The 22,150-nt window shown below is 61.6% G+C and overlaps 1 protein-coding gene across 3 annotated transcripts; it reads left to right on the forward strand.

The window, feature by feature from the left end:
- The first annotated feature begins 600 nt into the window (after positions 1–600).
- On the forward strand, positions 601–21,910 carry SCARA3 (scavenger receptor class A member 3). 3 transcript variants are annotated; one of them, XM_025215780.1, is made up of 8 exons: positions 601–706; positions 877–1,019; positions 1,403–1,561; positions 10,163–10,219; positions 10,541–10,660; positions 12,488–12,586; positions 12,967–14,010; positions 21,639–21,910. In XM_025215780.1, the coding sequence occupies exons 1-8, from the start codon at positions 675–677 to the stop codon at positions 21,824–21,826; spliced, it is 1,842 nt and encodes a 613-aa protein (XP_025071565.1). In that variant the 5' UTR covers positions 601–674; the 3' UTR covers positions 21,827–21,910. The 3 variants fall into 3 exon arrangements, with proteins under 3 accessions (XP_025071565.1, XP_025071563.1, XP_025071564.1); XM_025215778.1 differs by lacking the exon at positions 21,639–21,910 and adding an exon at positions 16,651–17,198; XM_025215779.1 differs by lacking the exons at positions 1,403–1,561; positions 21,639–21,910 and adding an exon at positions 16,651–17,198.
- The last annotated feature ends 240 nt before the right edge of the window (positions 21,911–22,150 follow it).

Raw genomic sequence — 22,150 nt, forward strand, 5'->3', positions numbered from 1 at the left:
CGGGGGAGCAGAGTGGGGAGGGGGTTTGCAGTAGCAGAGCTGGGGAGAGAAGCCAGGAGCCGTGCCCCTCCCCAGTCTCGGCCCCTCCTGGAACCAGTGCGGCCGTACTGGGGGGAACGGGGGGGCCGCAGCTCAGCCCAGTCCAGGCTACGAGCTTGCATTAGCCGAGGCATCGCGGGGCCCGAGCCGCGGACATCCTGGCAGGGTGGGACCAGCTGTGGCGCTGCCCTAGAGCGGGGTCAGGGTGAGGAGCGAGGGGGTTGTAGAGGTGACGATATACCTACCCCCACCCCGTCCAAGAGCCTGCATCTGGGATGTCCTGGATCTGCACCCGTCTCCTCCCCATGCGCCCCCAGACTTGGGGGGTTTGGGGCTGGGCCTGCGCGGGGGCAGAGGCTGGGGGGGAAAGAGACCCCCCCCCAGAACCAGCCTTGCCCCATCGTGCCGCTGCGGGCAGGTTTGGGGCAGAGGGTCCCTGTGTCCTGGGTGCGAATGCAGCTCACACAGCAGCTGCAAGGGTGATGGAGACCAGCTGCTTGGTGGCTCCACCTGAGTGCCACAGTGCCCCTTTATAAACCCACGATGCAGCCGCAGCTTGAGTCCAGTGCCCCGTGCTGGTCCCGACCCCCCCCAGAAGGACAACTAGAGAAGGGGCGACAAGGCTGACGAGTGCTATGGCAGGGAGCGACCAACAAGGCCAGGCCTGGTGAGCTGAGAAGAGAGAGGACGTAACCGGGGTTGACAAAATACTGAATGGCAAAGAGGAAAGTTGCTAGGCAGTGATTATTGACTGTCCCTCCCCATGCAAGAACAAGGGGCCACAGCATGAAACCAGTCAGTTGACAGCTAACAAAGGCCGTTTTTTTCTCCCCCCAGTGTCATTAAAGTGGGGGCTCGCTGGCGCCAGATGCGGTGGGAGACGAGAGGTCAGCCAGGTTCGCCAAGAGACTGGACACGTGCTTGGGGGAAAGGGGCATCGGTCGCGGGAGCGATGGGCACGGCCTGGGCCTTCCACGCAGGTGAGAGAGGAACAGGGGAAAACCCAGTGTCGACCCAGGTCCCTCTCCCTTCAGCCTCCCTGTGCGACTGAGCAAGACGGAGCTGGGTCTGCCCCACTTCGTGGTCGTTTTTGCATGAGCCGCCTTGGTGCTGTGCCCAGAGCAGCCCCGACCCATGTCAGCGGCCACTTGGCCCACACCCAGCGCCCTTCTCCCCCTGCCCGCTGGCCCAGCACCACGGTGGGGCCGAGCTTCCCGGGGAACCCGTCTTAGATGCGAAGCAGCCGTGCAGCCCCGGCTCCCCCCTGTGCCCTCCCCTGGCCCGCCCCGCTCCGCCCCCGGCTGCAGGCTGGAGCCGGCACATTTGGTAGCAATTAGGGCTGTGAGCCGCCTCTCTCCTGCAGCGCTCGCGGGGCCATGGGGGCGCGAAGCCCGGCCCCAGGGCGGATCATGCCCTCGGCCCACCCGGGCCAGGCGGGGATGCCCAGCGGAGAGCTCTGAGCGCGGCGCCCGGCTCGCCCGCCCTGGCCGCACAGCTGCCCCGGGGATCAGCAGCATGAAAGGTGAGGTCTGTCTGACTGCGGGGTGCTGGGGACAGGGGATGAGCCACAGAGGCCCCCAGCCTGATCCCAGAGGTGCCTGGAAAGCACAGCCCCCAGCCCCGAGCAGCCCGGGGTGAGAGGATGCCCAGAGCCCCCCGCCAGCTGCGCACGGGGGGGTCAGAGCAAGATGCTGGGTCTGGCAGAGTGACCGGGGCTGGGCGGATGGATGGACGCATTCCCAAGCACTGAGGGCAGGCAGGCTGCTCCGATTGCCCCCGAGGTCAGGTCCCCAGGGTGGCTTTCCCCCCACAGGGGCTGAGCAGGGGGATTGTGGGGTGCCCAGAGCAGCAGGTTCGGTGCCCGTGCGGCAGAGGCCAAGATGAGCTCGGTTTCTAAGCTGCTGGAGAAGCACCATGGGTAGCAAGGGGTAAATTCCCCCTGGGGTCTTTCCCAGGCTGAGCTCCACCCCAGAGCTGGCAGCATGGAGGGAAAGCTCTGATCTGAAAGCTCTCAAAGGGGCTTTTCTCCCTGGTGTGGGCTCATCCAGCTGCACACAGCTGGCACTGGCAGGTCCCCAGGAGGCGGGTGGCAGCATGGAAACACACCATCTTGGCTGGGCACAAACAACACGGCTCGGGCGGGAGCTCCGCATTGCTCCCCAAGACGGGCTGTGTGCAGCCAGACCTCTGCTGTCCCCCCACCCAGTGCTGTGCACGCCAGAGGGTAAACATTTGAGCCCCTTGGCACGGCTACGCGCATGTGCATGCATATGTGAGGTCTGCAGAGAGGGGAAGGCCAGAGCAGTTGGGCTGGGCTCTGCCTGGGCCTTTCCAGGAGGGACCTGTCGGTGCCTGGAGTTGCAGCTGGGAGTTGTTTGCAAAGCCGGTGCAATGGCTCGGGGAGAGCTGGGTAAGGGTAGACCTGGGCGTGCTGGGGTGCATCACCGCAAGGAAATCACCTCTCCGGCCAGGGGAAGCAGGCGCACAATGAAGGGATTGAGGCTGCGGCGTGTGGCAAGGAGGCGGGGAGTGGTGCTGTACACGGGACCTCCTGGCAGAGAGAGCGGTTAGAAGGGAAATGAGATGCACATCTGGAAGGTCGTGAACCCTCAGAAGGATGCGGGGACTGTGGCATCCCCCGGGGTGCCTGGCTTGAGACGGGGTGCCTGGCTTGAGACGGGCAGAAGCTTTCCCCAAAGCAGGGGCTGGTTGGAAGAGCCTGGCGCTCCTTGGTGGCCTTCAGGTCTCCAAGTCTGGCTGCAAAACCTTCCTCATGCCCACTACTGTCGTGATGCTGCCATGCTGCCTTCACTTGCACACGCGCTGTGCTTGCACCGGACTGTCTGTAGCAGGGAGGTGACATACCCTTAACTCTGACCCTCTCATTTAAAGGACAAAGCATAATCCTGCAGCTGCCAGCCAGCACCTGCACATCCGTGATGCTGGACAGAAATGGGAGGGACTGCCCAACCTCTCTCCTCCTCTCCGGCTCGCAGCGGTCTCGTGGAGAGGTTACCATGCCTGTCCAAGCCAACACGCAGGGAGAAGATGCTCATGCATGCAGATGCTTGATGTGTTTGCACATCTGTACGTGCCCCTAATTTGTTTTGCAGGGCAGAGAGGTCAGTGTAGGGCTGGGGTTTTTAATCCCACCCTATAGAAATCCCTGAGCTGACCGGGCTCCTGGCACAGGCTGGCTCCAGGGCTTGGCCCCTTGTGCAAATGGGTGCTGTGCTGGGGGAGTATTGCCCTGGCTCTGGCTGTCCTCACTGCAGTCCTTCCTCCTTAGCCGGAGCGATGGATGTCTGCACTCTGGAGCACTCTCAGCTTTGCACAGCACCTGCTGGGACCTTCATTTATGACCCAGGCTGCAAAACCATGGATGGCGTTAACGGCCGGGTTCGTCACCGCAGCCCTGTTGACTGCAGCCGGCAAACCCTGTTGGCTTTCCCCGCGGCGATTTATCCTGCCAAGCTGCCTGGAGTATCGTGTTGGGAAGCAGCGATGCAATCCTAGGCCGTGGCGTTACGGCAAACGGCTTTGATTTATAAGAGCTGTGCTGTTGAACCTCGCGGAAGCTGGCTCTGGCCAGGGCCTGGCTCTTCTACATGGCGATGCAGAGGTCCTCCAAATATACAGGGTGCAGCTGTGGCTTCTTTGCTGAACAGCTTGAGGCCTCTGCCTTTGCAGGCCTGGAGGGGCAGGGCTCTGGTCCCTTCGTCCCCTGGCACGCGGCTCAGGGGGGTAATTGCTCTTGTATCAGGGCTGGGAATCCGGGGACCGTGTCCCCCGCTTGGCCTCCTTTTACCTGTGCTTGGTCTGATGGACCTGCCCCAGGCTGCTGGGCCCCAGGCTTGTGGCTGGGTTCATGACACCAGGCAGGTCGCCCTCTCCAGTGCCATCTTCATCAGCCTTATCCCATCCCCTGTAGCCTGGTAGCATGAAAGAAAAAACCCATTTTGGTGCAAAATTCTCCCCCCAGCTCCCAAGCGCCTGGACATTTTAATGCATTCCCAGATGGAGAGCCAGGGAGGGAAAGCAGCACCGAGAAGGCACCCAAAGCCACGAACTGGGAGACAGTGGGGCTGGGTCACTTCCCACCTCTGCTACTGACTTTGCCCCATGGCCTTGGTCATGTCTTTCCCCCGCCTCTTCCACCCCTTCCTTCCTTTCTCCCTTTGTAAAATAGTGGCAGTGACGCTGGCTCAAAGGCTGGGAGCTTGGACGGTTGTGAGAGCCTGGGAAGGGATCATAACAACCATCTCATTAGACTCATCCGAGTCAGGACAGAGAATGTCACTACCAAACCTCCCATTATGGCTGGGAGCAGGGGGATGAAGGCAGCGGTGAGCCCCGGTGCAAAGAAAGGCTGAGAGGGGAAAGGGTTGCTGCTGATACGGGAAGGAGAAGAGCTTGGGACAACGTTGGAGCAGGATCAGGCCGGTGGCAAACCCAGTTTTGCTGGAAGTGAGACGGTATCTACCCACTAGAGCAGCGGAGTTGCGGGTGGGGTTGTCAGAGTTGAGGAGCTGGGGTCGGAGAGGACGGGCCTGTTCCTGCTGTACTTGGAGAAGGGCTTGCTGTTTGGTGGGGGGAAAGGAAACCCGATCTCCGCCTGGATGCCTGGCACACGTGGGAGGCATTTGGGCGTCCCCTGTCAGGGTTTTGCTGGCTGCGTGCTGGGGCCTGGCGAGAACCTCGTTCCCCCTTGAAGGCATTATTTGGCTTGCGGGCGGTGGCTTTTCTCTTGCTGTGGGATTTCTAGGCTTTCTACGGAGGAGGGCTGTCCAACTGGCAGCTCACAGGCTGCGTCAGCCTGCGAGGGGTTAAAGTGGGGGTTGTTCCCCCCCCTAGCAATAGTAGCTGGAGCCCCTTCATCCTACGACTGCTGCTTCCTGTCTTTGCCCCCAGGCTTGGGGCAACACGGGGAGCTGAGGGGGAGTCCGGGCTGCACAGGGTGTTGGGGATTGGGGCCGTCATGGAGGGAGATTGTGCCTGCATGGGTCAGAGGGGGGTGCCCACACAATGGGGCAGCGCTCGGGCTTAGACCCAGTGGGCAGAGCACTCCAACCCTGCTCAGGGCCCAAATCACTGGAGACCCCCTCATTTCTCTTGCTGGGCATGCAGCAGCGTTCCTTGCCCACCTTGCACACAGCTTTGCTTGGGACCACTGGCTGGGATAGCGAAGGGAAAAGCTAGGGAAAGCCTCCTTTATGTGTCCAGGGTGGGTTAAAGACCCCCTCGGCCTGCACAAGAGGGGATGGGTGTCTTGTCCCGGCTGCCTCGAAGTCCCAGAGAGAGAGGGTGCAGCAGCTGGGACAGCTGTGCTCGCGGCTGCAAGCTCCAGCCCCGTGCTAGGGAGCGGTGAGGACGGCGTCACCCAAGAATCGGACTTTCCATCCCACCCACGACATCAGCCGGACTTTCTCGGCATTGCAATGTTTTTAAGAGCTAACTCAGGATTTAGTCCCAAGAGCATGTACAGTCCTTAAAAAAATTAAAAATCCTGCCTAGAAATTAGGGTTTTTCCCCTCCCTTTTAGCACGTCTACTTGTTGCAAAGCTCCCCTGGTTTGAGCTTGATGCTTCAGTGAAAGACGAGGGCCTGCCCTGGCACCTCACCTGGGCACAGCTGGAGAATTCAGTTTGCTTAAAAAAAAAAAAAAATAGTCCCGCCCCCCCCATCCCCCCTAGCTCCAATGAAAAGCAACGTATAATAAACGGCTTCTTCCTGATTGGCTGGATCCAGGCTTTGGAAGCAGAATCAGCCACTCAGTATAAAGCTGCCTTCAGTGTTGACCCTGCTACAGGTGCAAATGAAAGCTGGATAGAAATTAGCTATAAAGTTGCTACACATTGTCAAGCACTAACTGTATAGCTGGTTGGCTCTTTTTATAGCTGGGGAGGCGTTTTTATCATGTGAGCGTTACTTTGCACGTGTAACTGGTCTCAATTGTGCGATTCACCATTATCATTGTGTGATAATTATTTTGCACTTGTGTCCGGTCTGTTTTTGCACGTGTAGCCTGTTTGCATTTATTGCGCCATTCACCAGTTAACTGTGTGATATATGTAACATGTAGCAGGGGCCCGGCGTAGATTTGGGGCTCTATGGGTTTCTTTTGATAGCCCTTGCTCTACTACTTTTATGCCCCAAGCAGAAATAAGCAGTCGTACAGCTCAGAAGCTCTACAGCTCAAGATCTGTGTAGGAGGTTCGAGTCACAGGGCAGCTGTGTGCCCACTGGTGGCTGTGTGACTCGTGCTCGGCTCTGTATCTTTATTGACCTCCGTTATTTACTCGCCTGCCATGCCTTCTTGTTATTTGAGGTTAAGTAAGGGAGGCTAAGTCCAATCAATTCCTCAGTGGGTCCCTCCCAGACCCCACTAATCTCAATCCAGTCCTTATGCTAAAATAGGCCATTTTAGCCTGGCAGTGCCCCTTCAGGGCACCTACAGCCTTGCGGGCAAATCGCATGGCTCCGTTCCTTCCCTACACCATGCCCCAAGCCTTGCTGGTGTTAGAGGCAGAGCTGGTGTTAGCAGCTCAGATATTAGCTTCTCTAAGCCCCTCTCAGGACTGTCAGACCATCTTCTGCTCTCTTTTTCCAGGTCCTCAAACCCCTAGCCCCACACACCGTCCTGCTTGGAGTCTGCAGGCCCTTTAATCCCCCTTCTCCCTGGTCGGCGGATCCTTTGATGGGTTTCCTGGTTCAGTCCCTCCTCCAGACTGGGAAATGCTCTGTACCCCACCCCAAACCCTCCACTGGGCTGGTGGGCTCTGTTCCCTTGTTCAGCCCTTCCTCTGAACTGGGCACCCTGCTGTGCCCACTCAGCCCCCTTATCTCTGGGGCTGGTGGGGTCTATTCCCTTGCCCTTTATAGCCCCACTAAGCCCCAGCCTGGCCTTCGTGGGGTTAAATAAGCCTACAATCAGCCTCCTGGAAGCTGCCTCCCGGGCAAGCACACCACAGTGCCTTGCTACAAACTTCTAGGGATATCTTACCCAAATTCGGAAACTAATTTCTAGGAGTCTTCATTACCTCTGCAGATGGGACCGCAGCAGAGGATGCCAGAAGAACGTGTCTCAGAGCATTGAACCCCTTTTTACCCCCCTCCTCTAACAAAGGCTTGCAGCATGACTTGATAGATGTGGTTAGAAAGGAGGTGCTCTCACGTCACCCTGCTGGGCAGCTAGAACGCACTGACCTGACCCCTAAATCCAGATGTGATGCCTGGTCTTTTCAAGAAGTTCCTCTGGACAGTGACTCGGGTCCTTTCACGCTACTTCCCTTAGCTTCACCGATGCCGGCGTGGCCTGATTTAAAGTTAACGGCAGCTAAAGCAGCTAGATCTTCACCGCTGGAGGCTGCAAGGGAGAGAAGAACAGGGGGAAAACCCAGGTCACCCTCCCATCCAGACTCCACTCTCTGCCCACGTGACACAGGAGATGGGCCTGGGGTCTGACCCAGTACATGGGAATTCTTATGCAAAAGCCTGCGATCGCTATGGGAGTGCACGCTATGAGGATTGTAGATCCGCACGAAGCTGTACGCCGGGCTGCTGGCATGTTGGGTTTTGTCTGGGGGGTTTGTCTGGCGCTGGATCTTGAAGCATGGGGGTGGGTATTTGTTGGGTCTGGTGAGCTGGGTGATTCCCACCTGCTCTGGGCTTGCTGAGGGCTTTGCAGCAAGAGAATTGCTCTAGGATTTTTTCCATAGTCCAGAAACAAGTGACAGCTCAGAGTCAGCATTTTCAGCCCTGAGGGTGAAAAGCGTGAGACCCACTGGATCAGAGCAGGTGTTTCTGAACTCTGCGGGCACTAGGATGGATGCAATAAGTCGGTGTTTGTGCTCAGTCCTGTTTTGCTGGACGAGAGATCTTACTAACTCAGCATGAAATTCCCCTCGTGCAGAGCTGAGCAAGCCCAGAGCATGTCAGCTCCGTGGGGCCCCTGGGACCTGTGCCGTGTTGGAACGAAAGCATGCGGCACAGACATAATCCCTGACTCGTGGGGGGCACAGCCGCGTACGGGACACGTTCCCTATGGGATTGAATAACCCCCACTTCTGGGTGACGTCCCAGGCGTGCTCGGAGAGCCAGGCATCCATGGACCAGAGCAGCACTCCATCGCCGGCTCATCAGAAAAGCCCAAGGCAAGAAGCAGCCCCAAGACTCGCTGTCTCCAGTCTCCGCAGGACTGCGGCTGAATAAGCCCTTTCCTTTCTGCTCAAACACACCAGCCAAAATGCTGCTGCATCCCGGCTTCCCCCACCAGGTAGGAGACCAAGCCGGCTTCCGCCTCCTCGGACCCAGAGCCATTCCTCAAGGGACTAAGTCTAACGAAGGCCGGTTGTTAATGGCTGCGAATGGATGGAGATATGCTGCATATACCATGTCAGGGGAGGCTAGAAGCAAGCAAGGCCCTTTATTTTCACCCTTCCTTTCTCCCTATCCCATGACTGAGCTCGTGCAACTGGGGCCGGAGAGCTCGCTCTCTCCGGGGCCCAGCTCACAACTTGCAGGTGGGGCTGGGGGCATCCAAAAGGGAGTGAGAGGAATCTCCAAGGTGTCCAGATCCTGGGCATGCCGAAAGCTTGTGAGATTTCAGCATTGTCCCATCCAGACCCGAGGAAACAGGTGCCGGGTTCAAGAAGGCAGCAGGGATGTGCGTTTCAACAGAGAGCAGCAGGATGGTGGAGCCAGACGCCCAGGGAGCGGTGCAGTCTCCATCCCTGGGGCTCCCTGGGCAGTATCTGGGTGGGGTGGGCTCCACTCCAGAAGGACCACACGGTGCAACCGGCCGGGCTTCGCGCGTCCCACACCATCCACCCTGGGGGAGATGCTGTTCTTGGCTGGAGGGAAGCCTGACATGGTTTAGATCAGAGGCAGGGTGGGAACGGGAGGGCAGGAGGGGCGGCTTTCCTCTCCAGGGGCTGCCCACTAAGTGTGGCAGGGAGCTGCTGCCATCTGGGCCAAGCTGGGTGGTCCGTGCCTGGCTGCCTGCGGGCTGGGGAGCGTGCAGCTCCCTCCACACCCCAGGCATGTGTTTGTAGAGACACTGATCCTTTAACCCCATGGGGGAGCTCCCCAAACTGGGGGTCTTTCCCATTGACAGCACAGCAGAGGCCAGGGCAGGCTCTGGGGAGATGCAATTGCATGCTCAAGGGTGTTAGGAAGCTAAGATTTTGCAGAAGTATCATCCCACAGGACACAACACACATGATTCTCCAGAAAAAAATTAAAATTGCAAGCTTTACCAATAAGCTCAGGGCCTAGGGCTGTATGACTCAGGTCCAGATGGAAGCAAAAATAAATAGGAACCTTATTGGCACGTGCGCTCGGTTGCTGTGTCATCTCTTACATATACAACACAGCAAACTAAGCACAAAAGAAAGCAGCAAGAGATGGTCCTTTGGGTCTGGCACCACTTGCATGAGACTGGAAGTCTCTTTTAGATCTGTGAAACACAACCAAGGCTTCTCAACAGGCACCCAGCGCTTCACGAGAAGTTAGCTGCACCCCTGAGTCCGTGTTCCCCGGAGTTAATGCTTCCCCTCCACCGCCGCCGACTTTAAGTTTTTTAGCTGGAATGAAAACCAGGCTGCGGGGCTGTGAAATGGGAGCTGCGGTAAGAGGGGCAGTGAACAGACAGCAGCACTTCAGGAGAGAGGCCAGCTCGATGAGCAGAAGATCAAGAGGGTTAAAAACACAGGAGAGAGGGGCATTAACACCTGTGGAGTGAAGAGTTTAGCAGGAAGTGGGGAGAGGGTAACGAGCCAAGAAGTCAGTGACTCTTGCTGCTGCCTGAGTAGAAATGCCACTGCCGCTGCTGGCAGTTGGTGTGGAGCAGGGATGGCACCCTCCTGGATCCACCTCTGAGTGCCAGGGACCGGACAGGATTGTGCCCCCTCCCCACACGCGGCCTCAGGACCTGCTGCACTGGCTGCACACACAAGACCAGCTCCTCCAGCCGCAGCCCAGCCTCAGGCAAACGGGTCCTGTGGCCGATGGGGGAGCGAGTGCTGCAGCCATAAGGCATGGACTGGCCTGGCGTGGCCACAGATCCATGGGGTCCCCCCCGGGGTGTGGGGAGAGAGTGCTGAGGCACCCCTTTGTCTTGCAGAGGACGACCTCGCTGGCGAGGAGGAGGAGATGCCGTCCTTCCACTACCGGCCCAACGGTGAGGGTTGGGGTGGCTCGGTGGAGGTGGCCTGGCCCTCGCGGCTGCTCCCTCGCACCTGGGGCCGTGGGTTTCTGGAGGGGGCTGGGGAGGTGGGGTGCTGGCTGGGGACAGGGGGGGAATCCAGGGCTGCCAGTCTTAGGGGACGGGTGTGGGGCTGATGCCCAAGCCCCAGTGACGGTGTTATGGCCCTGCCCTGGCTTTGCTGCCGTCTGCGCCCGGTCGGGTCCAGCCAGGGTGGTGACGGGACGATGCTGGGAGCTGTCTGGACCCTCAGGGAGATGGGGCCTGACACTCGCTTCCTGACGCGCCCCCGTCTAGGCCGAGCGAGGTCAGGTTGCAGCCAGTGCCAGAAGAACCTGTCGCTCCAGACCTCGGTCAAGGTGCTGTACACCTTCTTCGTCCTCCTCGTCATCGCCGTGACGGTGTTGGCATCCCTGGGTGAGTCGGAGCGCCCCTGCCTCGGGAGTGGGGGTTCCCTTGCTGCTTCCTCTGGAAAACTGAGGCACTGCAAGGGAAGGGGTTTGCCCAGGGGCATATGGTTAGTCTGTGGCAGAGGCATGGATAGGACCCCGGCCTGCTGACTCCAGGACCCAGGCTTGCCAGCCTCTGCTGCACACCACTGAGCAATAGTACTGTGGGTCATGGGCCCTATATTGCAGACGGTGATTCCCCTCCTGTGCAAGAGATGTGCAAGAGGGCACATCTAGTCCACCCCCTGCTTAAAGCAGGATCGCCCCAACTACATCATCCCAGCCCAGGCTTTGTCTACCCGGGTCTCTAAGGATGGAGACTCCACCACCTCTCTGGGCAGCCTGTCCCAGGGCTTCACCACCCTCCTCGTGAGAAAATTTTTCCTAATATCCACCCGCAACTTCCCTTGCTGCACCTTGGGCCCATTGCTCCTAAAAAAGCTAGCCTCAGCACCCTGAAGGAGACCCCCATCGGGACCCCCAAAGCTATGCCAGGATGCTGCGCTCCACCCCCACCCACGCCCACCCTGCAGGAAAGGGGCTGCTCCCAGCCTGGCTGGGATCCCCGCCTGCCCCGCGATGGGGGTCGGTGGGCGGTGGGAGCGAGGCACTGTCGTTCCAGCCCTTGGCTGCTGCTCCGGCTGTTTATTATTCCATGAAAATTGCCTCTCTCGTCAGGCTTGGACGGCCGCAGCCCCACCGCAGAGAGAGGCAGTGGATTGCTGCTCTGGGCAGGGCCCGGGTATTGCATGACACAGAAGCTCAGAAGCCCCCGGGGAGGGAGGTGGGGGGATCCCACCAGGTCCTACAGAGCCGTCCCGCTCCCCTGCACCCACTAAGGTCCCTAGCAGGGCAAGCCAGGCCTCTCGCCCACTGCTTCCGCTTGCTCCCAGCCGGGAAGAGGCGGCTCCAGCGCCTTGGCCTCTCGCCCATCCTCCTTGGCATCTGTTCGACGCAGGATGCAGATCCCTGGCCATGTTCACTGCCTGCAAACTGGTCAGGGGAGGAAGCCGGGGGACGGGGATGGGAGGTTTCCAGGTCCAATGGGATCTGGGTCCCAACCCTCAGGAGCGACTGCTACCCTGGCCACGCGGCCGGAGTGCTGTCCTGCTGATCGCGGCACCGCCGGAGAGCAGCAGCGGGACAAGGCAGGGTGACTTGAGGCTCTGAGCCCTGCCGCCAGTGATCCGGGGGACAAGTCCTGATTGGCACTGGAACAGAGCATTGTGGGATGCTGGAGGGCTGAGCACCACCCCACAACACCCAGTCACCGGACACCTTATGTGTGGCTCTACCAGGCACTTGCTTGTTTGCTCCAAGACTGTTTCCATCCATCCATGGCTTGTGCCTTGTGAGTCCCTGTCTGTTCGCGGGGGTCCTCACCCAGCCCTGTTGGCTGCAGGCTCTGGGGATGGGGCAGCGCTGGCATCGCCATCCCCCGTGTAGGCACGGGGCAGCCGCCGGGCATCTGGGCTCAGGTGTCCTCCCTGCTTCCTGCTCATACACATCCCCACACACAGGCTTGAACCCGCGTCTTCTCCACCGCACCCATACCACGAGCCTCTCTGAGCATCCCCAACCTCCGTCCCAGTCCTTAGCTGGGGGACATGATTTCCTGCAGTGAGTCGGTGGCAGAGGCCCTGGGAAGGTAAGCGTATGCACCAGTTAGATGCCCCCAGGACCAGGCAGGATGAGAGAGTAATAGCTGTTGTAGGACGAAGGGCTTAGCCGGGGTCTTCGACTACACCTTGACTACAGCCCCCGCCGCCGGCCCTGACATGTCTCTTCTCCGCAGTCTTCAGGAGGGTGGACTCCATGTCCGACAACATCAGCTCCGCCCAGGCCCACTACGAGAGGAAGATCCTGTCTGTCCAGCAGGGCCTCCAGGACCTCGGTGAGTGTGCGAGCCCCAGCTGGCGTCACCCCGCTCCCGTCCTCAGTGCCAGGTGGTGACCCCGCTGTGGCTGCCAGCAGGCCTCAGGGCTCAGGGGGTCTTGGGATGTCCCTTCTCCGTGCAGGGGAGCTGAGGATGGTTTGTCTGGGACGGTTTGCACAGGGCAGGGGGCTGGATTAGATGTGACCTCCACCGGTCCCTTCCACTGCTCTAGGATGATGTGACTCGCCCAAGGCTGCAGGGAGAGTCAGTGTCAGAGCCAGAGCCAAGGGCTGATCCTGCTTCAAGCAGGGGTTGGACTAGATGGGACCTCTGCAGCTCCCCCCCAGCCCCACTTCTCTAGGGCTCAGTGCTAACAGAGCCGTCTGTCCTCGCTGCAGATCAGCGGTCCGTGGGGAACTGCTCCTCGTGCCGCGAGACCGGGCAGCTGGGCCAGGACATCAGCAAGCTGCAGGCGGAGCTGGAGGAGATCCAGAAGATGCTCCTGGTCCAGGAGATCCTGCTGGACCGGACCTCCCAGACCCACCAGCTGCTCACGGCCGCCGGCAACAAGCTCACGGGAGAAGCGGACGCCTGCTCCTTCTCCATCCGCCAGGTCAACCAGAGCCTGGCGCAGCTGCTGGCCCAGGTGCGCGGCTGGCAGGCGGCGACGGCCGAGCTGGACGGGTCCCTGAAGGGGCTGGCGCAGGAGCGCTACGACGTGCGGGCGGCCCTGCAGCAGGTGAACTTCACCCTGGGGCAGAGCTGGGAGCGGATCCGCCTCATGCAGCGCAAGGCGGACGAGGAGACGCTGACGCTGCAGAAGATCGTGACCGAGTGGCAGAACTACACGCGGCTCTTCGGGGGCCTGCGGGCCGCCTCGGCCAAGACGGGCGAGCTGGTCCGGAGCCTGCAGAGCGGGCTGGGCGCGGCGGCGCAGAGGATCGGGCAGAACGCCGAGAGCCTGCACGACCTGGTGCTGCAGGTCATGGGGCTGCAGCTGCAGCTGGACAACGTCTCGTCCGCCCTGGACGAGCACGGGGAGAACGCCAACGACTTGCAGTACCACGCGCGGCACGCGGAGAACCGCACGGACGAGCGCTTCGCCACGCTGGAGGGGCGCATGGCCTCCCACGAGGTGGAGATCGCCACCATCTTCGCCAACATCAACGCCACCGACAGCCACGTGCACAGCATGCTCAAGTACCTGGACGACGTGCGGCTGTCCTGCACGCTGGGCTTCCACGCGCATGCCGAGGAGCTCGGCTACCTCAACCGGACCGTCGCCCGTGTGCTGGTCACCACCGACCTGCTGCGGGAGCGCTTCGGCCTGCTCAGCGCCCGGCTGGACTTCGACGTCCGCAACCTGTCCATGGTCATGGAGGAGATGAAGGTGGTGGACGCCCGGCACGGGGAGATGCTCCAGAACGTCACCATTTTGAGAGGTGAGGATGGCCGGGCGCTGGCCGGCACGGGCTTGAACCCGGTCCCCAGTGTGCTGGGGGCGTGAGGAGCCCCTGGGTGGGCCCAGTTTGCTGGGGCAGGCTGCAAATCTCCCACGTGGGGACTTGGACTGCGGGAGTGAGTGAGTGTGTGTGCATGCGTGCGCCTGCATATGTGTGCATGCAAACGTGTGCACCCAAGCATGTGTGCGCATGCATTCATGCATGTGTGCGCATCTGCATTCATGCATGTGCGCCTGCATTTGTGCACCTGCATTCGTGCGAGCACACGTGTGCATGTATGTGCCTGCATGCATGTCCACGTGTGCAGGGATGTGCGTGCACATGGATGTGTGTAGGCATGCGTGTGTGCACATATATGTGTGTGCATGCGCATCCGGAAGCCCAGATGGGGAAACTGAGGCAGAAGGTGGCTAACCCAGAGGGACAGCCCGGCTGTGCTGCAGGCCTTGCACGGAGGTGCTGGGGCTCAGGGGGGTTTCTCCAGCTATCCGCTCTGCTGCTCAACTCTCAGACTTCAGCAGCAATGACCGGGGCCTGCTTGCCAGAGGCCTGGGGCTTGTGGGGGAAAAGGCGCCCCAAGCCCCTTGCTGGAGGGCGCTCTGTGCCAGGGCATCCACATTGCAGTTGACATCGCACGCAGGAGCCAGCAGCGCGGTGTCCCCTCCGTGCCTAATGCCCCGAGCACCCCCGTGCTGCTACAGGACGGGCTGTGATCGGGGCAGGGGGGCAGCAAGGGGGAGTCTGCCTGGTCTGGGGCTACGGGAGCCTGTCACTCCGGGTCTCAACCCGGTGGACTCACACTCACCATGTACCTCCCTGCAGCCCGGGCTTTGCCCCGTGCTCCAGGCTGGCCCGAGCCTGGGCAGAGTCCACCGGGGAGGGCGACGCGATGCCCTGCCAGAGCAGCACGGAACAAAGCACCGGGCCTGGAAACGCGAGCCCAGACGAGCCGGCTCCCTGCTCCCCCAAGGCCACAATTATCCGGGTGAGCAGGAGTCTGAGGCAGCTGCAGACCACCCAGCCGCGGGGCCCGGAGACACGGCCCAGCCTCAGCCGCATCATTACCGGCTTGGCCGCGGCATGGCTGTCATTACCGGGCTGCCTCTGGCTCGGGCTGTTTCCTGTCCCCGCGCTCACTGGGGCTTGCCAGGACTTTCGTGGGCCCTGGCTTCAGCTCCACAGACAAGCTGGGGACGTCCCCCGCCGGCAGCATGCCCACGGGAGCCGGTCCCAGGGTGGCTGATGGAGAGGACCTAACATGGAGGAGGGCAGACATCTATCCAGCCCTGGCTTTTCTTCTTACAATAACCCCGGCAGCCTGGACAGACCCACCCCCTGGGGAAGCCCACCCAGCTGTGCAGCTAGCTCAGCGGGCACTGTTTCCCTGCCTTGCTCCTCTCCTGGGGGTAGACGGCCCCGAGGAAAATGGCTCTTCCATCCTCTCCCACGCTTCTGCCAGGCACCCTGAAGGGGTCCAGTGCATGCTGCCTTTGCAGGTTAACAACCTGCTCCTGCTGCAGGGTTTTCCCCCCAAAACCAGGTCTGGGAAAGCCAGGCCCGAGGTATGACGGTCGCTGCTCCGAGATGCAGCCAGTTCTGGGGTGGAGCAGCACTGCTGGGAGGCAGCTTACAGCCAGGAAAGCTGCTGGTGGAGAGACCGGGAGAGAGATACCCACTCCAAGCTCATGGTTACATCCCACCTGCTGGATGCTACGTCCAGCCGGGACCGGAGACCTCGAGCTACGTACAGCTTCCCTATGCTCCAGACCCCTCGGCCTGCCAGGCTGCAAGGGTCTTGAGGATATTGGGTCCATCCCGGCATAGCGGCAGGGCTGCAGCTTCATCGCTGTCGGGGGCAGCAGGTAATGGTGTGACCCAGAGTAGCAGCCCATCCCCTGTGCTGCAGCACTGGGGGATCAAAGCCCCCTCGCTCCCCCCTTCCAGCACGGACGCGGCGGGTTGTTATTCTGTCCTGCGCGCGTTCCCGGTCATGGAAAAACCGAGCAATGCCCCGCAAGCCGGGGACCTGGCTGCTCCAGGCTTGGCGGGGGGAGAGCCCTGCTGCAGACAGCACCGTCTGGGTGCCCCCTGCACCTCCGGCCTGGCCGCGTGAGTCAACACATGACGGCATCTCTCCGAAAGCTGGGCAGGGTAAACAGGAGGCGGCTGGCAGGCCCCCAGCACCTGGATTTTTTCCCTGGCTGCTGCAGGGGAGATTCAGAGCCGCTCGCAAACGCCCGGCGGCTGAGCCGAGGCTGGAGGACGGGTGGCTGCAGGTTTTCCTCGCCCTCCTTCTCCTCCACATTTGCTCACTGCCCCCAGCGGCAGCTCGGCCGTTCAGCTGGCCGGCCCCTCGGGTGCTAGGCGCTGTACGAGTGACCCACGCGGGCTAGGGAGAGGGCAGGGGGCAGAGGGGAGAATATCAGCGCCGTGGGCCTGGCTGCAGTCAGCGAGATGCTATTTAAACTCGGTGGAGGTTGAGGCCTCGCGTGGGTCTCTGGGGCAATAGGAGCGGGTCCAGCCGGGGATGCCCGGTGCCTGCATCCCGTTGCCACGGCGATCGTCCCCCTGGTGCCGCGGGCTGCTGATGCTCTGCCTCTCCCCCTTCCTCCCTTCCAGGTGTGCCTGGCATGCCGGGACCTCGAGGGATCAAAGGCGATGCGGGCGCCAGGGGACCTGGGGGCGGCCGAGGCCAGAAGGGCGACGCCGGCAGCTTGGGCGACCCCGGCCCGCAGGGATCCCACGGCCCCCCGGGCGTACCGGGGCCTGCGGGCGAGAGGGGCCCCGTCGGCTCCAGAGGCCGCTCCGGCCCCAAAGGGACGAAAGGCGGCTACGGCCAGCCTGGGCCCAAGGGACAGGCGGGCCCGAAGGGCGACGTGGGGCCCCGGGGTCCAGACGGGGCCGCCGGGCCGGTGGGGCCTGTGGGGCTGCAAGGAAAGCCGGGGATGCCGGGGAAACCCGGGGCACCGGGTCCCATCGGGCCTATGGGACCCAAGGGGGACCCCGGCCTGCAGGGAGAGCCTGGCCTGACCGGTCCCCCTGGCCCCCCAGGCCACTAAGCCAGTTGCAAGCCCCTGAGCTGTCCTCCCCCTGCCCCTTGGAGAAGACCCACAGCAGGCGCCTGGGAGAGGTCCCGCCGGCCCCGACCAGCCTCCCAGCACCCCCATTGCCTCCCAGAGCTGGGGGTGGCACCTGTCCAGGGCTGCGACGGGGCGGGGGGGTTGGCACGGCCCCCCGAGCCCATGCGTCGGTGGGGGATCCCTGGGCAGAGCCCCGAGACCCCGACTGGCGCGCTGCTCCCGGCATGACGGGCACGGGCCCCGCGGGGCTCCCCCGACCCAAGGAGCCGTGTCGCGGTGTGTGCACGGCACGGTGCAGCTGGTTTGCCCCCCGCCCCCCGCCACGCTCCCCGCTAGCCGCGGGCCATGTAACGGCCCTGTATTCACGAGCAATAAAGGTGTATGGGGACCCCCAGCTTCCTCGTCTGTGTGCGGGGCCTGGCCCGGCATATGGCTCAGCCAATGGGGGAGGGCGGCGCAGGGGTTCGGGGGGCCTGAGACCGGGGCTGGGCAGCTCCCATGCCCCGACCCCCCAGGAAGTGTCCGGGGGGCTCGCACCGGGGTCCCCAGCGGGAGGGAAGTGTGCAGAATGCAGAGGGTTGTCAGACACCCCCGCGGGCTGTGCGTGCACACACACACATGCACACTCCACCTCTCAGTGTGCACACACAGTCCATCTCCCCAGTGCTGCATGCACACACACAGATGCTGTACACACTCCACACCCCATTGTATGTGCACACACACACACTCCACATCCTCAGTGCTGCGCGCGCGCGCGCACACACACACACACACACACACAGAGGCAGTGCACATTCCACATCCTAGTGCCATGCACACACACACACTCACACCTGAGTGTTGTGCACAGACACACACACACTCTCCACATCTCCAGTGCTGCACATGCATGCACACAAACACACCGCACCCCCAGTTCTGCACACACACACGAGTGCTGTATACATGCACACATACACATTCCACATCCTAGTGTCATGCATGCACACACACTCTGCACCCCAGTGTTTTGCACACACACACACACCACAACCCAATGCTGCGCACACACACATTCCACACCCGTGTTGTGTGCACACATACACACACTCACCTCCGATGCTGCACACACACACACACACACACTGCACATCCCCAGTGTTGTGTACACACACACGCACACAGCCCCGGTGCTGAGCGCTCTGCCCAAAGGATCTTTCCCCCCTCGGGAACAGAGACAGCCCCGCAACCCAAAGCGGATGCTGCAGGGACGTGGCCGCCCGTGGCTCCAGCTGCTGCCAGCACCAGCTCCCTGCACACCCACAGCCGGCCACAACCAGGGCCCCGCTGGGCACGAGGCAGCGGGAGCAGCCTGGAGAGACTCCAGACAACGGGGTGCAATGGGGGAGCAGAAGGGGGACAGCAGGATCTACCCCCTTGCTCTACCAATGGGGAAACTGAGGCACAGAGCAGCCGCAGGACTGGCTCAGCGCTGGGGGAGGGAAGCCGGGTGCCTCCAGCCCCATCCAGACCTCTTGGCAGTATGAAGATCGGGTGTTTCAAGGGGTGGCCTCCCCTTTGTCTCCAGGGGAAGCTCCCCATAGAGGGGTACTGCAGTGGAGAGAGGCAGCGGCTGGTGGGACTCTGCTCCATAGCAGTCATGACACAGTGATGGTAGTGTGACCTAGTGTAGACAGTGCTCCGCCGCGCTGGTTTGGGCTGCTCAGGGGTCTCTCCAGGCTGCTATGCTGGTGCCAGCTGCCCTGCTGGAGTGAGGCTAAGGGACACGCCCAGGATCTCATAGGTAGTCGGTGGCAGAGCCCAGCACCGACTTCCCATCCCCCAAACCTCCTGATGTGCCCTCCACCCCGAGCCGACCTCCCTGGCGTGAGGGGATCTCTGCTGTTGGAGGCAAAGGGGGACTCACCCCATGCAGGCCCTAAGTGTAGCCTAGCAGCGGCAATGATGAGGGAGTAGTGTAGACAAGGCACCGGCACTGTGACCACCTACCCCGTCGGAGCTGGCAGTGAGAGCCTGGCGATGCCACGTCAGAGGCCTGAGTTTGACTCCCGCCCCCCTCCGGCTCTACTCCTGCCCTGCTGTGTGACTCTGGGGCATCAAGTCCCCACCCCGCGCCTCAGTTTCCCCATCTGTGAAATGGGGAGTGAGCCTCACTCTGTGATCCGCCCACGGGACGGGCTGTCTGGAGGGGCTCGCCGCCTTGCCCTGCTCAGAGGTCGGGACCCCAGTGCTGGAGGGGGCACGGGGGCCGTCCCAGCCCGTGCCCCAGCCGCGAGCGCGGAGCTGCAGAGCACCGCGGCTGCACACGGGTCCGGCGGGTGGGGGTTGTTTTCCTCCCGGCCCTGAGAGCTTGAGCAGATGGTGTCTGCTGGCCGCGGGCCCACGGCTCCACACTGACTTCACACATGTACCGGGTCTCCCTGGCGCGGGGCAGGCCGAGGCCGCCGGGGCCAAGAGCAACACGGGCCAGGGGAAAACACACCTCAGACCCAGCCCGGCCTGCTGCTCCCAGGGCCCCACTTAGTCGAGCGGATGGGGAGTCCAGCCCTGCAGGAGGGTGCTAGGACACCTGGCTTTCAGTGCCTCAGTTTCCCCTGGGATAAATGATAGCTGAGGGATAGGGCACGGGGCTGGGTTTGTGCTTGGAAGAGAGCAAAGCAGTGCTGCCAGCCCCGTGTGCCCTGTGCGTGGTGGTGGGGGGCCGAACGTGACCCCGTTGAGCTGAGCTTGTCCCAGCGGGGGCTGCCAGGGGCCCGTGCCAGGCTCCGTGACGCTGGCAGGTTGCAGCCAGAGCCCTTTCCAAAACACAAGGCAGCAGGAAAACATGTTGTTCTGCTCACGGGGAGAAGCTGGAGACCTCCTTTTGGGCTGGACATCCTTGCAGGGAGGAGGAAATCAGCCCGTATCCAGCCCAAGGAGAAACCGGGGTGGGGGGAAAGCCAAGGCCGACATAAATGACATTGTCCAGCCCTGGGGAGGCATCTGCCTACACCCCTTCCTCCCCCTGCCCAGGGGTGATGGATGTGGTGCAAGCCCCCCGGCTCCTCACAGGGCCGGAGGTCCAACAGCCTGGGGATGTTGCTGTGTCTCTTCCAGGAGAAGGAGCCATGTCCCTCCAGCTGCCCACGGTGCAGCGTATGGCTGTGCCAAGGCTCCTGCTGGGACCAAACCCGGAGGGTCCTGGCTGGAAGGTCTTGCCCCTGCGCTCAGGGTCAGACCCATGCTGCAATGGGGGCAAGAAGGGATTTCCCCCCTGGTCAGACTGGTGCAGACTGGGATGGGGGGAGGCTGGCAAGGACATCCCTGGGCATCACAGCTGCAGCGCCAGGGCTGTCCTTCCCATATGACAGCAGGGTTTTGCAGGGCTGGTTGCAACTCAGCGTCCCCAGGCTTTCCACGCAAGGCAGCTGTGGCCATGCCCCTAGATGGGGTGGGGGGGAGGCATGCTCTCTTTCCTCCAGGCCCCTCTGCACCCCCCATGCCAGGATCCGTGCTCCACCAGCCCCTCTCATCTGCACCTCCCAGCCCCACAACCCTCCTCTTCTGCAGACCCCACCCCACCATCCCTGCCCTGGACCCTCCCTGCAGAGCGAGAGGCAATGCAATACCAGCTGCAAAGCCCAGCTGCCCCCACCCTCATGTCACAGCTCCCTGCACCCCCCCTTGGTTTGTCCCAGTCAAGCCCCCGCCAGCATCAAGCAGTCCCGGCAGGTGTGGGGAGAGCCTGCTGGCTCTGCTGGCTGCCAGGGTCCCACGTGCAAGAGCCCGCCTCAGCCCTGCTTGGGATTGCACCCGATTTGGGAGGGGAAGGGGTGCAGGACAGGTTTGCAAAGGCTTGAGGGTGAGGGTGAGGGACACTTGGGCTCTCTGCTTGGCTCTGCCATGAGCATGCCCTGGCCAGGTGCTGGGGCCAGGCCTGGGGGAGGGTATGTGAGATCCTGGCTGCCCCGGTGAGACTGAGGGTGAATACCCGCTCCGAGGGCATTGAGCAGCTGTTGCAAGTGCTTAAGTCAGTGGGAGCATCGGGCAACACAGATACAAACTGCCAGCGCCAGAGGCCATTTCCATGCATCCATGCCTCAGTTTCCCCAGGGAGCAGGGAGGCACCTTCCCTTGTCTCTCAGGGCTGGGTGGGCTTGGTTATGTCCATGTGCTTCCTACCAAAGGCAAGGAAGGTCAAGGTCACTGTCCCTGTGGTTTGGACAGGGCTGATCCTGCCTCAGGCAAGGGGTTGGACTAGCCGTGACCTCTGGAGCTCCCTGCAAGCCCTGCTCCTCCAGGGTTTCTATGATTTCTATGATCAGGGAAGCTACCGTCATTGCAAATACCATATGCTCTCACGTACAACATGCACATTCCTCCCTCCTGGCAAAAACCGGCTGCTGAAAATTGGAGTGCACGTTATATGCAAGAAATACGGTAAAAGCAGTTTCTGCCACTTAGGGGCAAAACCATTTGCAACTGGAGAGCAGGCCCCTTACAAGGAAAAACCTTTTTTTCTTCTTCCTTCTGCCTTTCGAAAAGCGAGGGGCAGATTATACCGCAGGGGCGTGTTGTGCGCCAGACGTTACAGCAGCCTGTCCTGGAAAAGGGGGACCCAAGAGCAAGGGAGCACGGAGACCAGCCCCGCCATGGGTGTGTTGCCCCGGTGTGTTGCCAGCCACAGATGGAGAGCAGGAGCGTGCAAGGAGCCCCCGCTGCTGTGTCTGTAAGGAAAAAGTCTTTCTAAATCTTCCCTCTCCTGTTGCCCCACCCAGCGCTAGGAAGAGTCGTGCGGGGCCGGCTGGCTCCCAACACCACCCCCTTCCCCACTCCCACACCCAGCATTGCTGATTGCAGACATAGGGAAACTGAGGCACGGGGGCCAAGTGATGACTCGCCCGTCTGGGGCCTTGCAAACACAGCTCTAACCCCCTGCTCTCTGCACCCAGCCTTGCCGGGTCATCATGGGCACGGAGAGCTGCCAGAGGTGCCCCATCGAGCTCCCCAGCCCTCCCCCCGGCTCTCCCCCGGCCTTTAAACAGAGGGTGTTTTCA

Source organism: Alligator sinensis, unplaced genomic scaffold, assembly GCF_000455745.1.
Source record: "Alligator sinensis unplaced genomic scaffold, ASM45574v1 scaffold650_1, whole genome shotgun sequence".
In the NCBI taxonomy this organism is placed as follows: domain Eukaryota; kingdom Metazoa; phylum Chordata; order Crocodylia; family Alligatoridae; genus Alligator; species Alligator sinensis.